At 37.5% G+C, this 19217-nt stretch overlaps 2 protein-coding genes across 3 annotated transcripts; one reads left to right on the top strand and one right to left on the bottom strand.

Annotated features, from left to right (window-relative positions):
• Positions 1 to 4997: 4997 nt before the first annotated feature.
• On the bottom strand, positions 4998 to 11350 carry LOC144530488 (peptidyl-prolyl cis-trans isomerase FKBP10-like). The gene is made up of 10 exons (XM_078270071.1): positions 11058 to 11350; positions 10199 to 10344; positions 9926 to 10115; positions 9704 to 9849; positions 8042 to 8231; positions 6704 to 6849; positions 6399 to 6588; positions 6015 to 6157; positions 5760 to 5923; positions 4998 to 5668 (listed from the first exon to the last, which is right to left on the bottom strand). The coding sequence occupies exons 1-10, from the start codon at positions 11258 to 11260 to the stop codon at positions 5480 to 5482; spliced, it is 1707 nt and encodes a 568-aa protein (XP_078126197.1). The 5' UTR covers positions 11261 to 11350; the 3' UTR covers positions 4998 to 5479.
• Positions 11351 to 13447: 2097 nt separating this feature from the next.
• Positions 13448 to 18696, top strand: p3h4 (prolyl 3-hydroxylase family member 4 (inactive)). Of its 2 annotated transcripts, none has more exons than XM_078270171.1 (7): positions 13448 to 14010; positions 15397 to 15546; positions 15636 to 15807; positions 15887 to 16015; positions 16108 to 16253; positions 16480 to 16571; positions 16672 to 16755. In XM_078270171.1, exons 1-6 carry the CDS (start codon positions 13570 to 13572, stop codon positions 16564 to 16566), a joined length of 1125 nt encoding a protein of 374 aa, XP_078126297.1. In that variant the 5' UTR covers positions 13448 to 13569; the 3' UTR covers positions 16567 to 16571; positions 16672 to 16755. The 2 variants fall into 2 exon arrangements, with proteins under 2 accessions (XP_078126297.1, XP_078126296.1); XM_078270170.1 differs by lacking the exon at positions 16480 to 16571 and adding an exon at positions 18092 to 18696 and having other exon boundaries at positions 13449 to 14010.
• Positions 18697 to 19217: the final 521 nt, after the last annotated feature.

Below are 19217 nucleotides of genomic sequence, written 5' to 3'. Positions count from 1 at the left end.
TATAGTATGTCGAAAAAAGTGATAGTACAGTATATCGAAAAAAGTGATAAAAAAGTAATATAGTATGTCGAAAAAACTCATGGTATAGTATGTCGAATAAAGTGATAAAAAAGTAATAGTATAGTATGTCAAAAAAGTGATAATTTAGTATGTCAAAAAACTGATACAAATGTCACAGTATAGTATGTCAAAAAAGTCGAAAGAAGTGATATAAAAAGTCATAGTATAGTATGTCGAAAGAAGTGATATAAAAAGTCATAGTATAGTATGTCAAAAAAAAGTCATAGTATAGTATGTCGAAAAAAAGTTATAGTATAGTATGTCGAAAAAAGTGATAAAAAGTCATAGTATAGTATGTCGAAAAAAGTGAAGAAAAGTATGTCGAAAAAAGTGATGAAAAAGTCAAAGTATAGTATGTAAAATAAAGTCATAGTATAGTATGTCGAAAAAAGTGATACAAAACATAGTAGTCAAAAAAGTCATAGTATAGTAAATCGAAAAAAATCATGGTATACTATGAAAAAAAGTTATAGTATAGTATGTCACGAAAAGTGAAGAAAAAGTCATAGTATAGCATGTAAAATAAAGTCATAGTATAGTATGTCGAAAAACATCATGGTATAGTATGTCGAAAAAAGTTATAAAAAATCATAGTATAGTATGTCAAAAAAAGTTATAGTATGTCGAAAAAAGTTATAAAAAATCATAGTATAGTATGTCGAAAAAAGTGAAGAAAAAGTCATAGTATAGTATGTAAAAACATCATGGTATAGTATGTCGAAAAAAGTTATAAAAAATCATAATATAGTATGTCAAAAAAGTGAAGAAAAAGTCATAGTATAGTATGTTGAAAAAAGTGAAGAAAAAGTCAGAGTATAGTATGTCAAAAAAATGTCATAGTATAGTATGTCGAATAAAGTGATACAAAACATAGTATGTCAAAAAAGTCGAAAGAAGTGATATAAAAAGTCATAGTATAGTAAGTCGAAAAACATCATGGTATAGTATGTTGAAAAAAGTGAAGAAAAAGTCAAAGTATAGTATGTAAAATAAAGTCATAGTATAGTATGTCGAAAAAAGTGATACAAAACATAGTAGTCAAAAAAGTCATAGTATAGTAAATCGAAAAAAATCATAGTATAGTATGTCGAAAAAAGTGAAGAAAAAGTCATAGTATAGTATGTAAAATAAAGTCATAGTATAGTATGTTGAAAAACATCATGGTATAGTATGTCGAAAAAAGTTATAAAAAATCATAATATAGTATGTCAAAAAAAGTGAAGAAAAAGTCATAGTATAGTATGTTGAAAAAAGTGAAGAAAAAGTCAGAGTATAGTATGTCAAAAAAATGTCATAGTATAGTATGTCGAATAAAGTGATACAAAACATAGTATGTCAAAAAAGTCGAAAGAAGTGATATAAAAAGTCATAGTATAGTAAGTCGAAAAACATCATGGTATAGTATGTTGAAAAAAGTGAAGAAAAAGTCAAAGTATAGTATGTAAAATAAAGTCATAGTATAGTATGTCAAAAAAAGTGATACAAAACATAGTAGTCAAAAAAGTCATAGTATAGTAAATCGAAAAAAATCATGGTATAGTATGTCAAAAAAAGTGAAGAAAAAGTCATAGTATAGTATGTAAAAAAAAGTCATAGTATAGTATGTCGAAAAAAGTCATAGTATAGTATGTCGAAAAAAGTTATAAAAAATCATAGTATAGTATGTCGAAAAAAGTGAAGAAAAAGTCATAGTATAGTATGTCGAAAAAAATTAAGAAAAAGTCAGAGTATAGTATGTCAAAAAAATGTCATAGTATAGTATGTCGAATAAAGTGATACAAAACATAGTATGTCAAAAAAGTCAAAAGAAGTGATATAAAAAGTCATAGTATAGTAAGTCGAAAAACATCATGGTATAGTATGTTGAAAAAAGTGAAGAAAAAGTCAAAGTATAGTATGTAAAATAAAGTCATAGTATAGTAAATCGAAAAAAATCAAAGTATAGTATGTCAAAAAAAGTGAAGAAAAAGTCATAGTATAGTATGTAAAAAAAAGTCATAGTATAGTATGTAAAAAAAAGTCATAGTATAGTATGTCGAAAAAAGTCATAGTATAGTATGTCGAAAAAAAAAGTCATAGTATAGTATGTAAAATAAAGTCATAGTATAGTATGTCGAAAAACATCATGGTATAGTATGTCGAAAAAAGTGAAGAAAAAGTGATAAAATAGTCATATTATAGTATGTCGAAAAAAGTGATAAAAAAGTCATAGTATAGTATCTCGAAAAAAGGGATAAAAAAGTGAGTATTGCGCGTCTATAAAAATGTATTCTATATTCCTGTGATGTACATCTTGAGAACAATATCACAATAAAGGTTTTGAACTCTCAACTTTCTGTCTTCCAGTCATTCACTTACCACCCCGAGCTAGCTTTCTTAGCAAACATGTTTATGTTTTCGTCATTTAGTATGTCAGACCTTAAAACTTACTGAGACTTGAACACTCAACCTCTGGTTTTCCAAACATTCTCTTATCCCTCTAAGCTATTTGATTTGACCTTAAAAGTTAGTTTTTGACATATTCGTCTCTTTCACTCAGTGTATACCTCAAAACTTCGAGAGACATATAGGATTTGAACACTCAAGCTCCTGTCTACCAATCATTTTCTTTTCCTGCTAAGCTACCCGACTTATCACAAAAGCCATATTTTTGGCATATTTGTCTCTTTCACAGAGTCATAGTATAGTATGTCGAAAATAGTGATAAAAAAGTCATAGCATAGTATGTCGAAAGAAGTGATATAAAAAGTCATAGTATAGTATGTCGAAAAAAGTGATAGTATAGTATGTCGAAAATAGTGACAAAAAAGTCATATTATAGTATGTCGAAAGAAGTGATAAAAAGTTATAGTATATTATGTCGAAAAAAGTGATAAAAAGTCATAGTATAGTATGTCAAGGAAAGTGAAGAAAAAGTCATAGTATAGAATGTCAAGGAAAGTGAAGAAAAAGTCATAGTATAGAATGTAAAAAAAAAGTGATACTATAGTATGTCGAAAAAAGTTATTAAAAAGTCATAGTATAGTATGTCGAAAAAGTCATAGCATAGTATGTCGGAAAAAGTGACAAAAAGTCATAGTATAGTATGTCGAAAAAAGTGATAAAAAAGTCATAGTATTGCATTGACTTAGTAAATTATTCTTCATTCCTGTAATGTACATCTTGAAAGCAATTGCACCGTAGAGGTTTTGAACTCTTCCAGTCATTCACTTATCACCCTAAACTATCTTTCTTGTTTTATGTTTAGTTTATGTTTTTGTCATTTGGCTCTTTCACTTGGTATGTGGGACCTTAAAACTTACTGGAAACCTTTGGTTTTCCAGCCATTGTCTTATCCCTCTAAGCTATCTGATCAGACACAAAATTGTAGTTTCTGACATATTCGTCTCTTTCACTCAGTGTATAGGACCTCAAAACTTTGTGCGCTATATAGGATTTGAACACTCAACCTTCTGTCCACCAATCAGTCTCTTCTCCGACTAAGCTACCTGACCTGTCACCCATGCCATATTTTTGGCATATTTGTCTCTTTCACAAAGTATACTGGACCTCAAAACTTGCTCAAACATAAGATTCAAACACTCATCCTTCTGTCTTCCAAGCATCCTCTTATTACTCTAAGACATCTGACCTGACAAACAAGTTTATGATTTTGGCATATTTGTCTCTTTCACTCAGTATATTTGATCCTTAAAACTTCCTCAAACACGTAAGATTTGAAATATCAACCTTTTGTTTCCCAACCATTATCTTATCAAGCTAGGCTACTTGACATGACACAAAGTTCATGTTTTCGTAAAAAAGTCATAGCATAGTGTGTCGAAAAAAATGATCAAAAAGTCATAGTATAGTATGTCGAAAATTGTCATAGTATAGTATGCAAAAAAAGGAATAAAACAGTCATAGTATAGTATGACAAAAAAGAGTCATAGTATAATATGATAAAAAAGAGTCATAGTATAGTATGTCATCAAAAAAGTCATAGTTTAGTATGCAATAATAAGTAATGATGTCATTAAAAAAACGTCACAGTATAGTATGGTATAAAAATGTCATAAAAAAAGTCATAGTATAGTACGCCACAATAAATTTCATAAAAAGTCATAGTATAGTATGTCAAAAAAAGCCATAGTTTAGTGTCTTAAAAAAGTTATAGTATCGGATGCCATAATAAATGTCATAAAAAAAGTCATAGTATAGTATGTCATAATAAATTTCATAAAATCTCATAGTATAGTATGTCATAAAAAAGTCATAGTATAGTATGCCATAAAAACTAATATAGTATGTCATAAAAAAGTCATAGTATAGTATGCTATAAAAAATGTCATAAAGAAGTCATAGTATAGTACAGTATGTCATAGAAAGTCATGGTGCTGGCTTTTGTTGTAAAGCTCTTTGAGGTAAGAGTCCACGTCCATTTAACATCTTGTCATTGACAGCAGGTCTAATGAGTGGTGGAGCGGACGCAACTATCGATATGCAAACAGATGTTTAAGGACATTTCTACACCCATAGCAGCTAGTGCATCTGCGCCAAGCTCCACAATGACTGAGATATAAAACAGAACCACATGACCACATGACCCCTTCACAGTCATTTTAACTGTATGATTTTCATAAAGTTTCACAATGCAACGCACAAAAGTTTCATAAAAACCTAATAATTGGTTAATAACACAAAAGTACTAAAATATTAGAGATGTCCTTTGTCATTTGTGGACAATGTGCCATTTACAGTCAGTCATGCATTGTTTTGTCTTCTTTTGTCTAAACTCATTACCTCATTATATGTTCCAACTATAAAATGTTTTATTACAAATGGTTTAATGAATAAAATGTTGATGAAAGATTTAGGCCACTGAATTAAAGTCTACCAAACTAATTCACATATACATGTCTGTACACAAACAGTATTTAAGAAATAAAGTAGGTGTCTTAATTTTACTATAAAACATTTTATTTTACGTTCCACAACACTCTTTTTGTGATACATTTTCTCTATGAGATATATATATATAATAATAATAATAATAATAATAATAATAATAATAATATTGTAAAAACTAGCCACTCCTAATTATACTGTACAACCAGTGGTTTTTCATCAATTTTATGAGGCACTGCATTGACTACTAGTTTTATAAAGTAATATTCTGAAGGTAGGGCCCAGCCCAAATGGTTTCTTAGGTAGTTCAATGTAAATATTTTCAACAGAACACAATTTCACTAGAGGCCATTTTTCTTCCTTTCACATTTTCAAACACGTTTCCTCAGCACATTTTTTAACAGAATCTAGCAAAGTGAACTGTCTGACTGCCTTAAATAAAGGCTCAACAATGTTTCAATCTCTGAAACATTAGTTGCTAAGATGGCGGTATGACCTCAGCCACTGCATGCCTGTACTGCACAAGTCCTCTTCATAGCTCATCTCGTTTCACTTGTTCAGACTCGTCATCCACCTTGAGTTTCAGTTCATATTCAACAATCTTCCCATCTTCATTGCGGTCCTGGTTATTAAACATGTCCTTAATGATGGTGTCGGCATCAAACCCTGGCAGAAGACGACCTTTGCCCTCCTTAACTTGGAGCATGATGAAGGCTGAAAACTGGAGAAAGCGTCGCGATGTTAAATGCACGTTTATACCCAGGCTGTTTAGATAAGATTTAGGAGGGAGAACTATTTTGTTGTCTGCTTACCTCCTCTAGAGGTACCTCTTTGTCACCATTGAGGTCCATAGCAGGAAAGAGGGGATCAGGGCCATCTCCCAGCCACACAAACATGTAGCCTTCAGGCACACCCTTCTGCAGCTCCACTAACTCCAGCTCAAAGAAGAGCACTGCACTCCTGGGAACTCCTCCAGCTGGAGACCCCAAAACAGAGAAGAGAAAACATAATTTGGGGTAAAAAGAAAGTCTGTTCAGAATGCAATCCGAGCAGTTCCTATGACTGACCTCCATTTTCACCATGTCCCCAGTGTGGTGGAACGACCACCTCCCTCCTCTCGCCCACACACATGCCACTCAAACCTTTCTCCAAACCCAGGATCACCTTATTCGCTCCAAGAGTCGTGATGGAAGGTGACTCGTAATGGTCCCTGGAAATGGACACATAAACTGTTACCACTCTTAACAATGGGGATTTTTAAAATGCTCACTAAAACATTTCCATATTTCAAAACCTTGAGCCAAGCAGACATATGTGCTGTTGTCAGGGATACATAAAATGGTATGATATCTGAAGTTCTAGGCCCACTGCAATCTGTCAGACAAGGAGCCAGCAATGATTACATGCATAAACCAGGAGGAGGAGGATGCAGTGTAGCAGAGGGCGCTCACGAGGAGTACAGCAGGGTGCCGTCCATCATGGAGCAGTTATAACGATACTGAATCAAATCGTCAGCTTCACTGGTCACTTTGCAATCCTGAGGCTTGTAGGTAGATTTAATGTCGACTGGGTCTTCGGGGTTGTGGAAATCAATGACGTGAATGTTAAAGATCAGCACAGCAGAGCTAGGAATGAGGTCTCCTACAGCGGGAGAAAAAAAATAAACAGGGCAGTGTTAACACATAAACAAGACTAAGAAGATGTTGGTCCATTCCAAGTGTCTTTTGAATCCTCCCAATTCATGTGTCAAACTCACCAACTCCTTCTTGGCCATACGCCATGTGAGGAGGGATGGTAATCTTTCTCTTCTCTCCTATGCACAGCCCATGCAGGGCTTTGTCCATCCCTTGGATCACATATCCCTTGCCGATGTAAGTGTTATAGGTGCTGTTTCGCTTGTAGCTGTCAAGGGAAGTGATAAAGGGATAGTAAGGATTTTTTGAAGTGGGGTTGTATGAGGTACTTATCCATAGTCAGTGTATGTCTATTGTACATGGCAGCCAGAAGACCCGCAGTTTACAGAAGCAGGCAGGAGTACCGGCATGAAAGCTAAGCAATGTATTGCTGTGGACAGGGGCAGCAGCTAAATGGATTTTAGCCACCTAAAAAAATAAATTAAAAAAAAATCAATATCAGTTTAAGTGTATGCTATATTTAGAATATTTTCACGGCTTTACCTTGTTGTCAGACAGCCCTTTCTGACGGGGAACTGAAGCCATTATCTATGCTATCTTCAAACCCACCCGACTCTTTTGACAAAACAATCATCACGGGAGATGTCGGTCTACTGCTGCCTCGATCAGCTAGTTTGTTTGTGTTAGTGTGTGTGACTTTGGTTAATCCGAACTAACCCTTTAAAATACCAATTTTCGTCAAAGGAGTATGGTGGCTTTGAAAAGAGCATAGATGTATACAACGGCTTCCGTTCCCTGTCCGAAAAGGCTGTCTAAAGACAAGGTAAAGTGGTGAAAATAAGCTAAGTATATTGTACACTTAAACTGAAATGGATAGATTTCACATTTCAATGCACAGCAGTACATTGCTTATTGCTTAGCTTCCGTGCCAGTACTTCTGTCTGCTTCTCCAAACTTGGGGTGTGCTGACCGCCATCTACTGTAGGTAATGAACTGACTATTCAATTCAATTTTATTTTATTTATAGTATCAAATCATAACAAGAGTTATCTCAAGACACTTTACATATAGAGTAGGTCTAGACCACACTCTATAACATACAAAGGACCCAAAAATTCTAGTAAATCCCCCAAGAGCAAGCATTTAGTGCGACAGTGGCGAGGAAAAACTCCCTTTTAGGAAGAAACCTCAGCAGACCCAGGCTTGGTAGGCGGTGTCTGACGGTGCCGGTTGGGGGTGTGATGAATAGTGGCAATAACAGTCACAATAAAGATAATGGAACAGTGACTAGAAATAGTAGTTGTAGTACTTCATGGCATAGCAGGATGTAGAAGGACGTAAAAGGACTATGAATAAGTACATCATACAACCCTACTTAAAATCCTAACCATCCCTTTAAACTCAGGTAATTTTGCTTTACATTTTATTGCTTTCTAAGAATGGAGAAAGTTTAGGTTTACCTCGAGTCAAATGCTGTGCCGTCCTGGAAGGTACCGTTGTAGTGGTAACGGATGTAATCTCCAGTCACCGTCCTGCGGATGCAGCCTTCAGGCACCTCCTTCACCTCCACAACTAGGTCATCCTTAGGGTTGAACACATCAACCAGCAGCACCTGGAACACCAGCGTAGCCTGAGGAGGGACCTGAGTTCCTGTTAGAGGAAAAAAGTAGGACATGCAGTGTGTCTATATCTCACAGTTTCAGGTCCATACCAGTCACATATACTTTACCTAAAAGCATACTTTTACTCGTGAGATTAGTTTCCTTCCTCCCAGGCAGACCTTTTTTTGTTCATATTAGTGTGGTATGGAACTTTCCCCCTTGCAGTAACTTGCAGAGACTCGTGTATGACATTAGCAATCCTTTTTTGCATTACTTTTATGTACATTATTATTGCATAATAGTGCAGTAAGCGTGGACATGAAAAATAAGTGCACCGAAACAACAATCAAACATGAATACTGTCGCATATGTCAGTTTCACACATATACCCAAACACAACTACAGAGAAGCATTTTCAAAATAGTCTTTGCTCTCAAATGTGGTACCATGCAACAATAATGTAACTTAACAATAAAAGCAAATGAGACAACTTGCTCACTGTAATAGATGACGTTTGTTTGTCAAACCATAATAATATGAACAGAAACCAACGGTTGCTTTTAGGGCATTTTCACACCTTTAAGTCTGAACCAAAGTGCATGTTTTTTTTACATTGTATACATTTGATCCAGTTAGTTAAGATTTCACATCGCAATAATGCCACCGCACTAAAGACCTTTAGGTGACATACCTACTTCCCGTTGTCATCACCTACGTGGGCTGTGTCTCCCTATACTTGACATTGATTTGTTTGGCTTCCCCGTCCTCTCGTATCCGTTCTCTAGTGTCAGAGTTTTTTCCAACTGACTCCTGCATTCCCCATGCTACCGCGGCTGATTTGTTTTGTTGCGTTGTTGAGAATCAAGACACGCAAACTTGACTTTGGTCTTGAGGAGCTGCAGTATTTATTCAGAGACAAACTGAAACTGACACATTACCACTTATAGTAACAACTTTAATGCTAATGCTCCAAATGCTGACACCTGTCTGCTCAGAGCGCATCCGCTGTCACTCTCATGTTGTGGTCAACCACACACTCGCTGCGTGCACGCTAAGCACTGAGCTACTCCTTAAAAGAGCTTCTCCGGTCTTATAACACGACGATAGCCTGCCAGAACTTTTTTGCATTTGGTCTGAAAGTCCGAACAATCCAAAAATAGCTTTCACACTTGAAACAAACTGGACCATGGTTTAGTTTGATCCGGACCGAGACCAAATTTCGGTTGTTTGGTCAGGGGGAGGTTTCACACCTGCAATTTTGGTTCGGACCAAACTGAAAAGTCCAAAAATTCGGACCAAACGAGGTAGTTGTGAAAGGGCCCTTAGTGTACTTTGGATAATGATCAGCAGTAATGGAAAGCATATGTGATTTCTAGTAATTCTGACACTGAACAGGTCAAATCCAAGTCTACGGAAACAGAAATGAATATAAAAACTGTGTAGGTCAGAAAGTTTGAAATGTAAACTATGTGAAATTATTATATACAAGCCACAGTCATCTTAAACATTAATAGTTTGTACCTTGGCCAGTCTCTCCATATGCCAGGAAGGGTGGGACAATGATGATCCTTCTCTCCCCGACACACATGCCCAAAAGACCCTCTTCCATGCCTTTGATGAGGTCGCCCTGTCCCAAGTAGGTGTCATAGGTTGAATTCTTCGAGTGACTAAAATAAAAGACAAAAGTTCTTGAGAATCACAGAAATAGATGAGACATACCTTAATGTTAAAACCTAACGTCACCTGGAGCCGAAAGCTGCACCAGACAGCAGGGTGCCGTTATAGTGGTAACGGACGAAATCCGATGCCACAGTGGTGCGGTTGCAGCTTGCAGGTTTGCTGAGTGTGCGGATCTGGACCGTGTCCTGGGTGTTCCATATGTCCAGCATGAGAACATCATACACTAACACAGCGTCAGGAGGAATCACACCACCTGTCGGACAAACAACACAGATTGGCATAAACTAGAACAGATAATGTATCCAACAAAGTGCTGTTACTCATGTTTATCAGCACCTGTTCCGATGCTTCCATAGGCCAGGTGTGGGGGGATTGTGATCCTCCTGCGTTCATTGACACACATGCTCAGAAGACCGCGGTCCATCCCTGTGATGAGTCTGCCCAAGCCGACCTGGCTGATGAAGGCTTTGCCTCGGTCATGACTGCGTAGACAACAAAAGGGAGGGATGGATGAGAGTGTATAATCAATGGAATCCACCAAAGTAGGTAGAAGTGTCAAAACTGTAGACTGTGGTGAAAAATGGAATCTAGAAGCTCATGTCATGGGGCCGTTAAAAAGTTATGGTGCTTTAAAGTCTGCATCCAATGTTCCATCCACATCACCAGTATTATTCAAAAGGTCATTATGTCCCTTCATTATGATGCCATTCATTCATTATGAATATGTGTTTTAATATTTCATTTTGAAATTCTAGGGAGGTTATTTGAGGAATGGCAACACAAATATCCACCACCTTAAAAACCATAAAAAGAACACATTTTATCTACCTAAAATTAAGTGTTGTATAGTAAATCACTGTTAAATATAACTAATGTATTGTCATAAAAACATTGAGGTGGTACTAATTAATTTGAAAATGGGGAATGACACGTATTGTTATCTCAGCTGTAGTTAATTGTCTGTGAATCCATCAGGAAAATGGTTGATAGCTGTACTTTCCATGCTTATTTTAGTGTGATCCTTAATAACGTTACTGAGACATTCTCAAAGCACGTTGACCATTTTACAACTGAAATCACAATTTCTGCAAGTGTTTATATTAACGTTACATGCAGACAGACACACAGGCTAGTTTAAGCTGTAAATGAACGCATTCTTGATTAACTGACATTACATTGTGTATCGTAACCTCACCTGGAGTCAAACTTTTTCCCGTCTGCAGAGAAGGTACCGTTAAAATGATAACGGATAAAATCTTCTGTTTGCACTTCTCGAGGACAAATTTTCGGTATATCGTATCGATCGATAACTACATCCTCTAACGGCCCCGGGTTGCAATTCACAGTAACTAACGTTACATGAAGGCAAAATAAAACCGTTAATGTTGTCAGATCCATTTGGAGAGTTGTAACAATAGAGAGAGACCGTCTACCAGAGGGGTGATGAGGTTGAAGAAGTGGAGAGAAGTAAGTAGCCTACCGAATGAAGTCTGGGACAGTGGAGCTGGAATGAGATAGACTCTTCCGGTTACGATTACAAAATAAATGCCTTCTCACGTAACACAATATGAAGAAACTGACTATTCCAATGTTTATAAATACGTTTAAATAAACACATAAACAAACAAACACATACATTCATATATAACGTATACACTTTATAGGTGACGCAAAATGGTGGGGCAATATAGTACTTTGGACAGATGCAAAACCAGAAATGTACACAATTTTGCACAGTACTGAAGAAAAAAACCCTTTATTTTAAGGGGGTCAAGTTGCATATGCGATTATTGGAAGTGGAAAAGATGAGACGATTTGATTCAAAATTTAGTCTAAGAGGTCTAAAAACAAGGTGCATTACTATTTTCTGCTTAACTTTTTCGATCTTACATAGGCCACAGTTGATCCATTTATTAGGAGTGTGGTGCAGCATATGCTTTTGAAATAGAATACAACCTATCAGACAAATGTTGATGCATTAACCAACAGTCTCCAGATATCCTGCCTAAAAAGGCCTACAGTATTAAGTGACTCTGAATATGGGTTATCTGACCCAGAGGTAAAAAACTCCACATCGTCTGTCACCATAAACAATCAGCAAGTTTCAGCTCGAGAAAAGTCACCATGATGTACAAGCTGACATTACTCAAATAGAATAGAAAAACAAGCATGTACTTTATGCATATTCAACATAACATATTTCTTTAAGTAAAAAAGAAAATATGCATTTACTTAGTGCTTTTATACTGGATGGGAAATCGACTAAACTTCCGCCTTATTCTGTCTCTCTCTGTCTCGCTTAACGCATCTCTTGGGTCATCACTCCAGAGAGCAGCAGGAGGAGTGGCCCCTGGGCCCCCACCCACTTTTAAATGGAATTCTGCAAACGTGTAATGCCTGGCCCAGAGGCCTGGCCCCATGAATTCACTTACGTATGAGATGAGCCGAAAATTATAACGTGCCTCCTCATAATATGAAATTATTCTTTCTCGTCACAGTAACGCATGGCAAGCATTACTACTGCCTGTGTTTTTATATTCTATTTTAAACAGTCATTACACACATAATTACTTTTCGGACACATCTGTCTGCCTCATAAAAAAGTATCTGGGTCCTAATAACCATCCAACTCAGATATATACAAAAATATGTCTGAGCCTTATAACATTAATCATGTGAGATTTTGCAGACTCAGAGGTTATATTTGCCTAGAAGTGATGTGTCAATGCAAATTGATTTTGTAGCTCACCCACCCATGTCTCAGCTTGTCACTTTGCTCGGAATGTAGGTAACCAAGTTGAAAATAATCGTATGTCTTCAGATAACTATATTCAGTCATTTTATGAATATATCTTCTGCCTAGAGTTTAAGAACAGGAGCCAAAAGTATTTTAAAAAACTAAATCAGATCCCTGTTAATAAGTTTAAATATTGGTTCATGGGACTGGGTGTTATGACCCTGGAAAACACCGGGCAAAGCTGGACCGCTTTTCTGAGGTCCAAACTCAGACTGTGAGGTCTGTGTCAAGTAAGCCATAATTATCACCATTTATACCAGAAGTACGGACTTCTTTCTTCAAGGTAATTGTCAAGATTCGCATTGATCAGCCCTAGAGATGCAGACACCAGTTAACTTGTTGATTAATCTTCTTATATTTTTCTTCTATATTTCTTTCTATATTTATTTATAAGACATTGCATACATGACAGCCTCTTGTTTTTACATTTTGATAAAAATATTTTTGCACACATACAACTTGCTTGTATGTGCGTTTGTTTTGTCAAATATGCATGCAGCATACACACACACACACACACACACACACACACACACACACACACACACACACACACACACACACACACACACACACACTAGCCTACTCTGTATTGCACCTCAAAACAATAAGTTTGCGAGAAATAATTGCAGACATGATGTACTGCAGCATTCTTTGAAGGACGGCTGGCAGTAATATGTGAAATTTGGCGAAAATGGGCTCAACTTTAAAAAAAAATACCAGAAGATCCATTGGGCTTTTATTTTGAAATCTCTGATCAGAAGTTCTTGTTTTCAGCATCTAGCTCGACGCGCTTTTACAGCATACGCTACGTGCAGATAGACATGAGCATTCCCTGGTAAAGGAAAAGGACGTTTCCTGATCTATTCAAAACAAGAACAGTCTCCTGCTGGAGCCGGTGGAGGTAACGATGCTCCTGAAAAGCTTGAGTCTGGCTCTTATAATCTCGACACTGGTGGAGGCTCAGTATGAAAAGTATAGCTTTAAAAGTTTTCCTCAGAAGGACATCATGCCGCTGGACTCTGCCTACAGCTACGCGCTGGAGCAGTACGGGGCACAGAACTGGGCAGAGAGCATCAAGTTCCTGGAGCTCAGCCTGCGGCTCCACCGGCTGCTGCGGGACAGCGAGGTTTTCTGTAGCCGCAACTGCAGCTCCGTCAGCCGGGACAACGAAAGCCTATTCGCAGACAGCACCCTCCGCGTCATGCGCCACATCCTACTGAGGGCTGCCTGCCTTAAAAAGTGCAAGGCAGATTTTCCAGTGTTTAACATCTCCTATCCACAGAGGGATTTATTGGAAACCTTCGAGAAAAGGGTCCCGTATCGGTACATACAGTATGCACACTACCAGGTGAGACCAAATGTGCTTGATGTGTCGAATTGTGCCCAAAACTAGAGTGCAAAATAAATGTAGGCCTTTGCCATAAATTCTGAAGTTATACCAAATACTTCCCAAAGTGGATGTTGTATAAATGTAATATAAGGTGACATATAGGCTAAGTGCGAGTTGGCCATATTCCATTGTACAATAAGGATCATACAGTAGGATGTGGATTTAGCATTACCATAACTGTGCGTAACGGGCGCAATCGCACAACAAAAGTATCTGCAGTCTGATTTTCGAGGCAGATTGACTCGGTTTGACTCACCGAGAGGAAATTTCTCTCAGTGCAGTACCGTTTCCTTGCTGTTTTTTTGCGCCCTCCTGCAGACCAAGCAGTAGTTGAGCATGTGCCACGTCTCTTCCAGTGTTCCCCCTGAAACAATCCCCTTATTCTTCTCTGTCAGGCAGGATGATGGGGACTATAGGTTTGCGTTGGCTAAAATAGCCTACTGATCTCATTTTTGAATCATTTTTGGTTTCATAAAGTGTGCAAAGATCTCCAGATAATCTCCATGTTATTGTAGACAACCTTCATTACATTAGTGTGTAATAAACAGCCACCATCACAAAACCCTTTAACACTGCTGTGATCCTTCAGGTGCTGAAGGTGTTATTTTACACTCACCACATCAAAGTACTGACAGCTTTAAATTGGAGCAGTTTATAGTTTTGTCTGGTGAATTAAAAGGTGAATCAAAGCTCTCTGTCTGGTGATCAAACACCCAGATCAACAAAGCAGGCTTTTAGGATTTACATGACTTTGATTTTGCTGACTCTATTTGACATACACTCTATGTGTTCATTACATTTAGATTCTTGGCCAAGACTACCTTATAAGACCAAGAAAGTGGATCACATCACTCCAGTTCGGAAGTCTTTACACTGGCTTCCTGTCCCTTTAAGAATGGATTTCAAAATACATCTTTTGGGTTATAAAGCACTGACTGGTTTAGGGCCAAAATACATTTCTGATCTGAAGCTACATTATGAACCACCCAGACCTCTCAGGTCGTCCGGGACAGGTCTGCTTTCTGTCCCCAGAGTCAGAACTAAACAGGGAGAAGCAGCACATTTCAATCAGGAGAGACTTCGTTGCTGAAGTTATTTAGAAGTCTTCCTGAAAGAATTTGCGCTGAGGTCCATTAGTTTTCTATTGACTGACTCACAAGAATTCATATTCTGACATCAGTGATCTGCATCTGTCAGTAGTTGTTGGAGAAAAGGGATCAGAGGTCACGTTAATGACAGGAGCTGCTGTTTCCCTTCATGCAAGTGGGAGAGATGGTGTTTCATATTTAAAAAATCCCCCAAAACACTGTGGAATTGATTGTAAAACTATCTATTCTTCCTCAGCTTAACAACTTGGAGAAGGCTGTGTCAGCGGCTCACACCTTCCTGAAGAAGAACCCAAATGATCCCTATTTGACCAAGAACATGAATTATTACAAGACGCTGTTTGATGTGGAAGAATATCTCATCGACCACGAGGAGCAGCCGTATGAAGTTCGTAGATCAACATCTTCTTCCTTATCCAGTGTGCAACTCATGCTAAACTATTCAAACTTTTCTAACCACAACTCTTTGTTATCCAGAGTGTTTTCCTGAAGAGTGTAACGCTTTACAACAACGGTGACTTCAGCAGCAGTGCCCGAAACATGGAGCAGGCCATCACGCAGTACTTTGATATATACAGTCTCTGCTTGGCAGGCTGTGAGGGCTCATACGAGATCGTAGAGTTCAAAGACTTCTATCCCACCCTGGCAGGTAAGAAGAGAACAATTCAAGAGCTGTTTCAGTCCAGTGTGTTTAAGAGAAGAAAATAATATGCTTGTTGTTCCCTCAGATCTCTACACCGATGTGCTGAAATGTAAGGTAAAATGCGAAGAGCACCTAACACCCAGCGTTGGAGGCTTCTTTGTGGAGAAGTTTGTAGCCACTATGTATCACTACCTCCAGTTTTCCTATTATAAATGTAAGAACCATGACAAAGACTCTGGATTCAGACTTTTGACAGCAATTTGTGTAAGACTGTTTAAACATGTATTATCTTGTGATCCTATACAGTGAATGATGTAAAGAACGCTGCTCCGTGTGCAGCCAGTTACATCCTGTTTGACAGTAAAGACCAGGTGATGCAGCAAAATGTAGCGTACTATCGCTTCTACAGGGAGCAGTGGGGACTCGAGGAAAGGGACTTTCAGCCTCGGCCCGTGAGTAAAACAAAGACCTCATTACTGTTCTTTTTTTATACTTTATGTACTTCAGTGGGTGAACCAGAGGCAGCAGAAAGAGTTCACACTGGCTGCACTAAACCAAAGCAGGAAAACTATACATTAGCATCTATAGCATAAAGTGGTCTTGGCGTGAACATTAACTCAATTTAATTAGAAAGCCATGTTCTCCCATAAAGGCAGAGTTGTTTTCCAATCTTTTCAGCTTGGTGTAGAGTTGTCAGCAGCTGCAGTGTACCAGCTCTGTGTGGTTAACGTCTTTGCCTTCAGAAGCTGCCCCTGCTTCAAATAAATTTGGTACTGCTGTAAACACTTTAAGGCTTCCAAACTAAGAGACAAAAAAAAAAACAGTAAACAAAAGGTCAACACAAGAGCTGATGCCACTTTTGTTTTTCAGGAGGCCCTGAGGTACTTTAACGAGACAACCAAGCAGAAAGAGATGCTGGAGTTTGCACTGAACTACCTACAAACTGACGATGAGGTATGTTGTTATGTTGTTGAAAGGCAGAGATGGTGGCAAATTTACAGGAAGCATTGGTTTTGGGCAGCACAGTGAAATTGTGAGCACAGCAATGACGCAAAGTCCAGCTGAAGTCACATTTAGTTAACCCTCTTTGCAAATAATATTGTCCTTTTAATAATTAAGCTCTTGTGAATATACATTTCTTGAATTAAATTAATAAAAAAAACTTCTTTAAAGCGAGCCTATGTAACTTTTTTGAAACAGTGTCACTGTAGCCACAAGTGACAATTATAAAATAACGTTAAATGCTAAAACACATTGTGGCAGTAGCACAGTCAGTGAACCGACTCAGTAATGTGTATACAAATATCTACCCAAACCTCAGCTAACATTAGCCACTATAAGCTACTGGTATTACCAGACAGGTTGTAGCGGCAAAACTGTTGAGTGCATTCAAAGTCTATACACATAGAAATGTCCTTAAAGACACTAGATTATATCATAATTATATATGTAATGTGCTAGTTGGAAAAAATACATTATAGACAGATTCAAGGACCATTTCAATCAAAATAGACATGTTTTTTCTTACTCCAAGTAGCGTTATCTTGCTATGCTGATTTCATCAGACGAGGTTTCGAGATTTCTTTTAACTGCACAAAATCCACCATTGTGCTGGGGTGGTGGCAGAGACAGACATCTCAAAACCCTTAGCAGATAAAACTTAAACTGTCTGCATGACTAGACAACCCTACGTAGGTATGTAGAAAAATATGTTTTTGTGAAATGATACTTTAACTTGGCTCAACAACAACAACTAAATTGGCTGATCTAGTTGGAGTTTGGGCCCTTGTTTTCCAAAGTGCATATTCCACCTTCTCATTTAAGTTGATCAAACATTCTAAAGCATGTTTGGGGATATAAACTTTTACTTTAGAGGAGTAAACTAACAGACTAAGTGCAAGCTGTTGTTGAGGTTGTGGAAATGGCAACACAAGAAAAAAAAAGTCTCAGAGGATGAAAGGGAGAGAAAGAGGGGAGGAAGGCTGCGGGAGAGAAAGCAGGAGGTGGGGGCTGTGTTTTCCGCCAGCAGCGTGTGGTATGTGGCTGGGAGGTGTTGGCCACTGAGGCTGTGCCACATCCATTTAACTCAGGTCGACCCCTCCCATCTCTACACACTGCCTGGAACTGAGAGTTGGGGAGGACTGTGATAGTTTAGGCTGAATTACAGGCTGCACAAGTGACAGATTTATAGATAGGAAAAGCATAAAGTATGTTTCGCCAGATAGAATGGAAGTAAGATAGTCACATTCTTGCTTGCTGTTGACTGTGTGTGTTTTGTGTTATCTTTAAGGACGTGGTAAGTCCAGAAGAAATGGCTTCTTCTCACACGGTGCATCCTGACGCTGAGTTTGATGGTATGGGAGACTACGAGGAGTCCTTCCTGGCTGAGTGGTGGCAAGAACCCAAAACTAAGTGGGACACTGGAGAGGTTGCAGACTGACATCTGTCCTCCTCATCTCCTGTGCAGAAAGCGTCCTCATCCAACTCTGTCCCACCTCTCATGACAAATCAAAAAATGTTGACCTCCATACAGATACCGACATGTATTTAGCAGAAAAAGAAAAAGAAAAATCAGCTGTGTACTTTCACCCAGCTGAAGAATAATAGGTTGAACTTATTCGTCATGTTGATCACGATCAGAGATCGACATATTCTGTCTTGGCTGTCATCAGCCTTTTAAAAGTTTTATTTCTATAGTCATTGGCCTGTATGCCAACACTTGTCAATGACTTTTAAAAAAGTTTTTATTTAATGAAAGCTAAATGCATCTGTGCCATGGTATAAGGAAAGTGACATGAAGCTTTTCTTATGCTTAACGATTTGTCGATTTGCCAACCACCAAGTTGAGTTGTCGTTGTAATAATTTGCTCATAATAAAAGTAATATTTTAATATACTTTTTTTGATTGTCACTTAATATCAATAAGATCATCAAAAATGCAGGAGGTGCAACAACTAATTTGATTGTAGTAGTGTTAAATTGATCAGTTGATTCATTTAGATAATCGATTAATCATTTATCTTGGAGTAATTTATAATAAAAAAAGACCACACGTGAGGATTTTATTTAGGTTTTATATTGTAAATGAAATACCAGGTTATAGTCTGATTAAAGATACCAATTTGGGGGTCTGGGAAACTGATGGCGATTTTTGTTGTTTGATTCTTTAGACTAAAGAAATAAGCAATAAATGAATTGATAATATAAATAATCGGCAGTCGCAGCCTCAGATTGTAGTACCTCTTGTGGCACATAATTGGAGGAAACAATATTAATGTATAGTTTCACAATATTTTGCCCATAGTTACTGTGTTTCATACCCACTGTAATTTAACATAGACGATTATATTTCAAAATTTTTCAAAAGCAGAAAACCAAAGCATAGAACTCTGAAATCTAACCATCTATTAAAACCA

This window comes from Sander vitreus, chromosome 15 (assembly GCF_031162955.1).
Source record: "Sander vitreus isolate 19-12246 chromosome 15, sanVit1, whole genome shotgun sequence".
In the NCBI taxonomy this organism is placed as follows: Eukaryota; Metazoa; Chordata; class Actinopteri; order Perciformes; family Percidae; genus Sander; species Sander vitreus.
The sequence above is the reverse complement of the archived record's forward strand: the minus strand, read 5'-3'. Positions and strand labels throughout refer to the sequence as shown.

Bases quoted from the DNA above. Each gene is read 5' to 3' on its own strand.
- LOC144530488 (XM_078270071.1), bottom strand. From the start codon at position 11,260: ATGGATCTGACAACATTAACGGTTTTATTTTGCCTTCATGTAACGTTA. The intron at 9,850-9,925 runs GTGACGTTAGGT...CTTTTATTTTAG, and splicing joins GGTGCAGCTTTCGGCTCCAG to TCACTCGAAGAATTCAACCT. The intron at 6,850-8,041 runs GTAAACCTAAAC...TTCCCTTGACAG, and splicing joins GGCACAGCATTTGACTCGAG to CTACAAGCGAAACAGCACCT.
- p3h4 (XM_078270170.1), top strand. From the start codon at position 13,570: ATGCTCCTGAAAAGCTTGAGTCTGGCTCTTATAATCTCGACACTGGTG. The intron at 16,254-16,671 runs GTGAGTAAAACA...TTTGTTTTTCAG, and splicing joins GGGACTTTCAGCCTCGGCCC to GAGGCCCTGAGGTACTTTAA. The intron at 16,756-18,091 runs GTATGTTGTTAT...GTTATCTTTAAG, and splicing joins ACCTACAAACTGACGATGAG to GACGTGGTAAGTCCAGAAGA.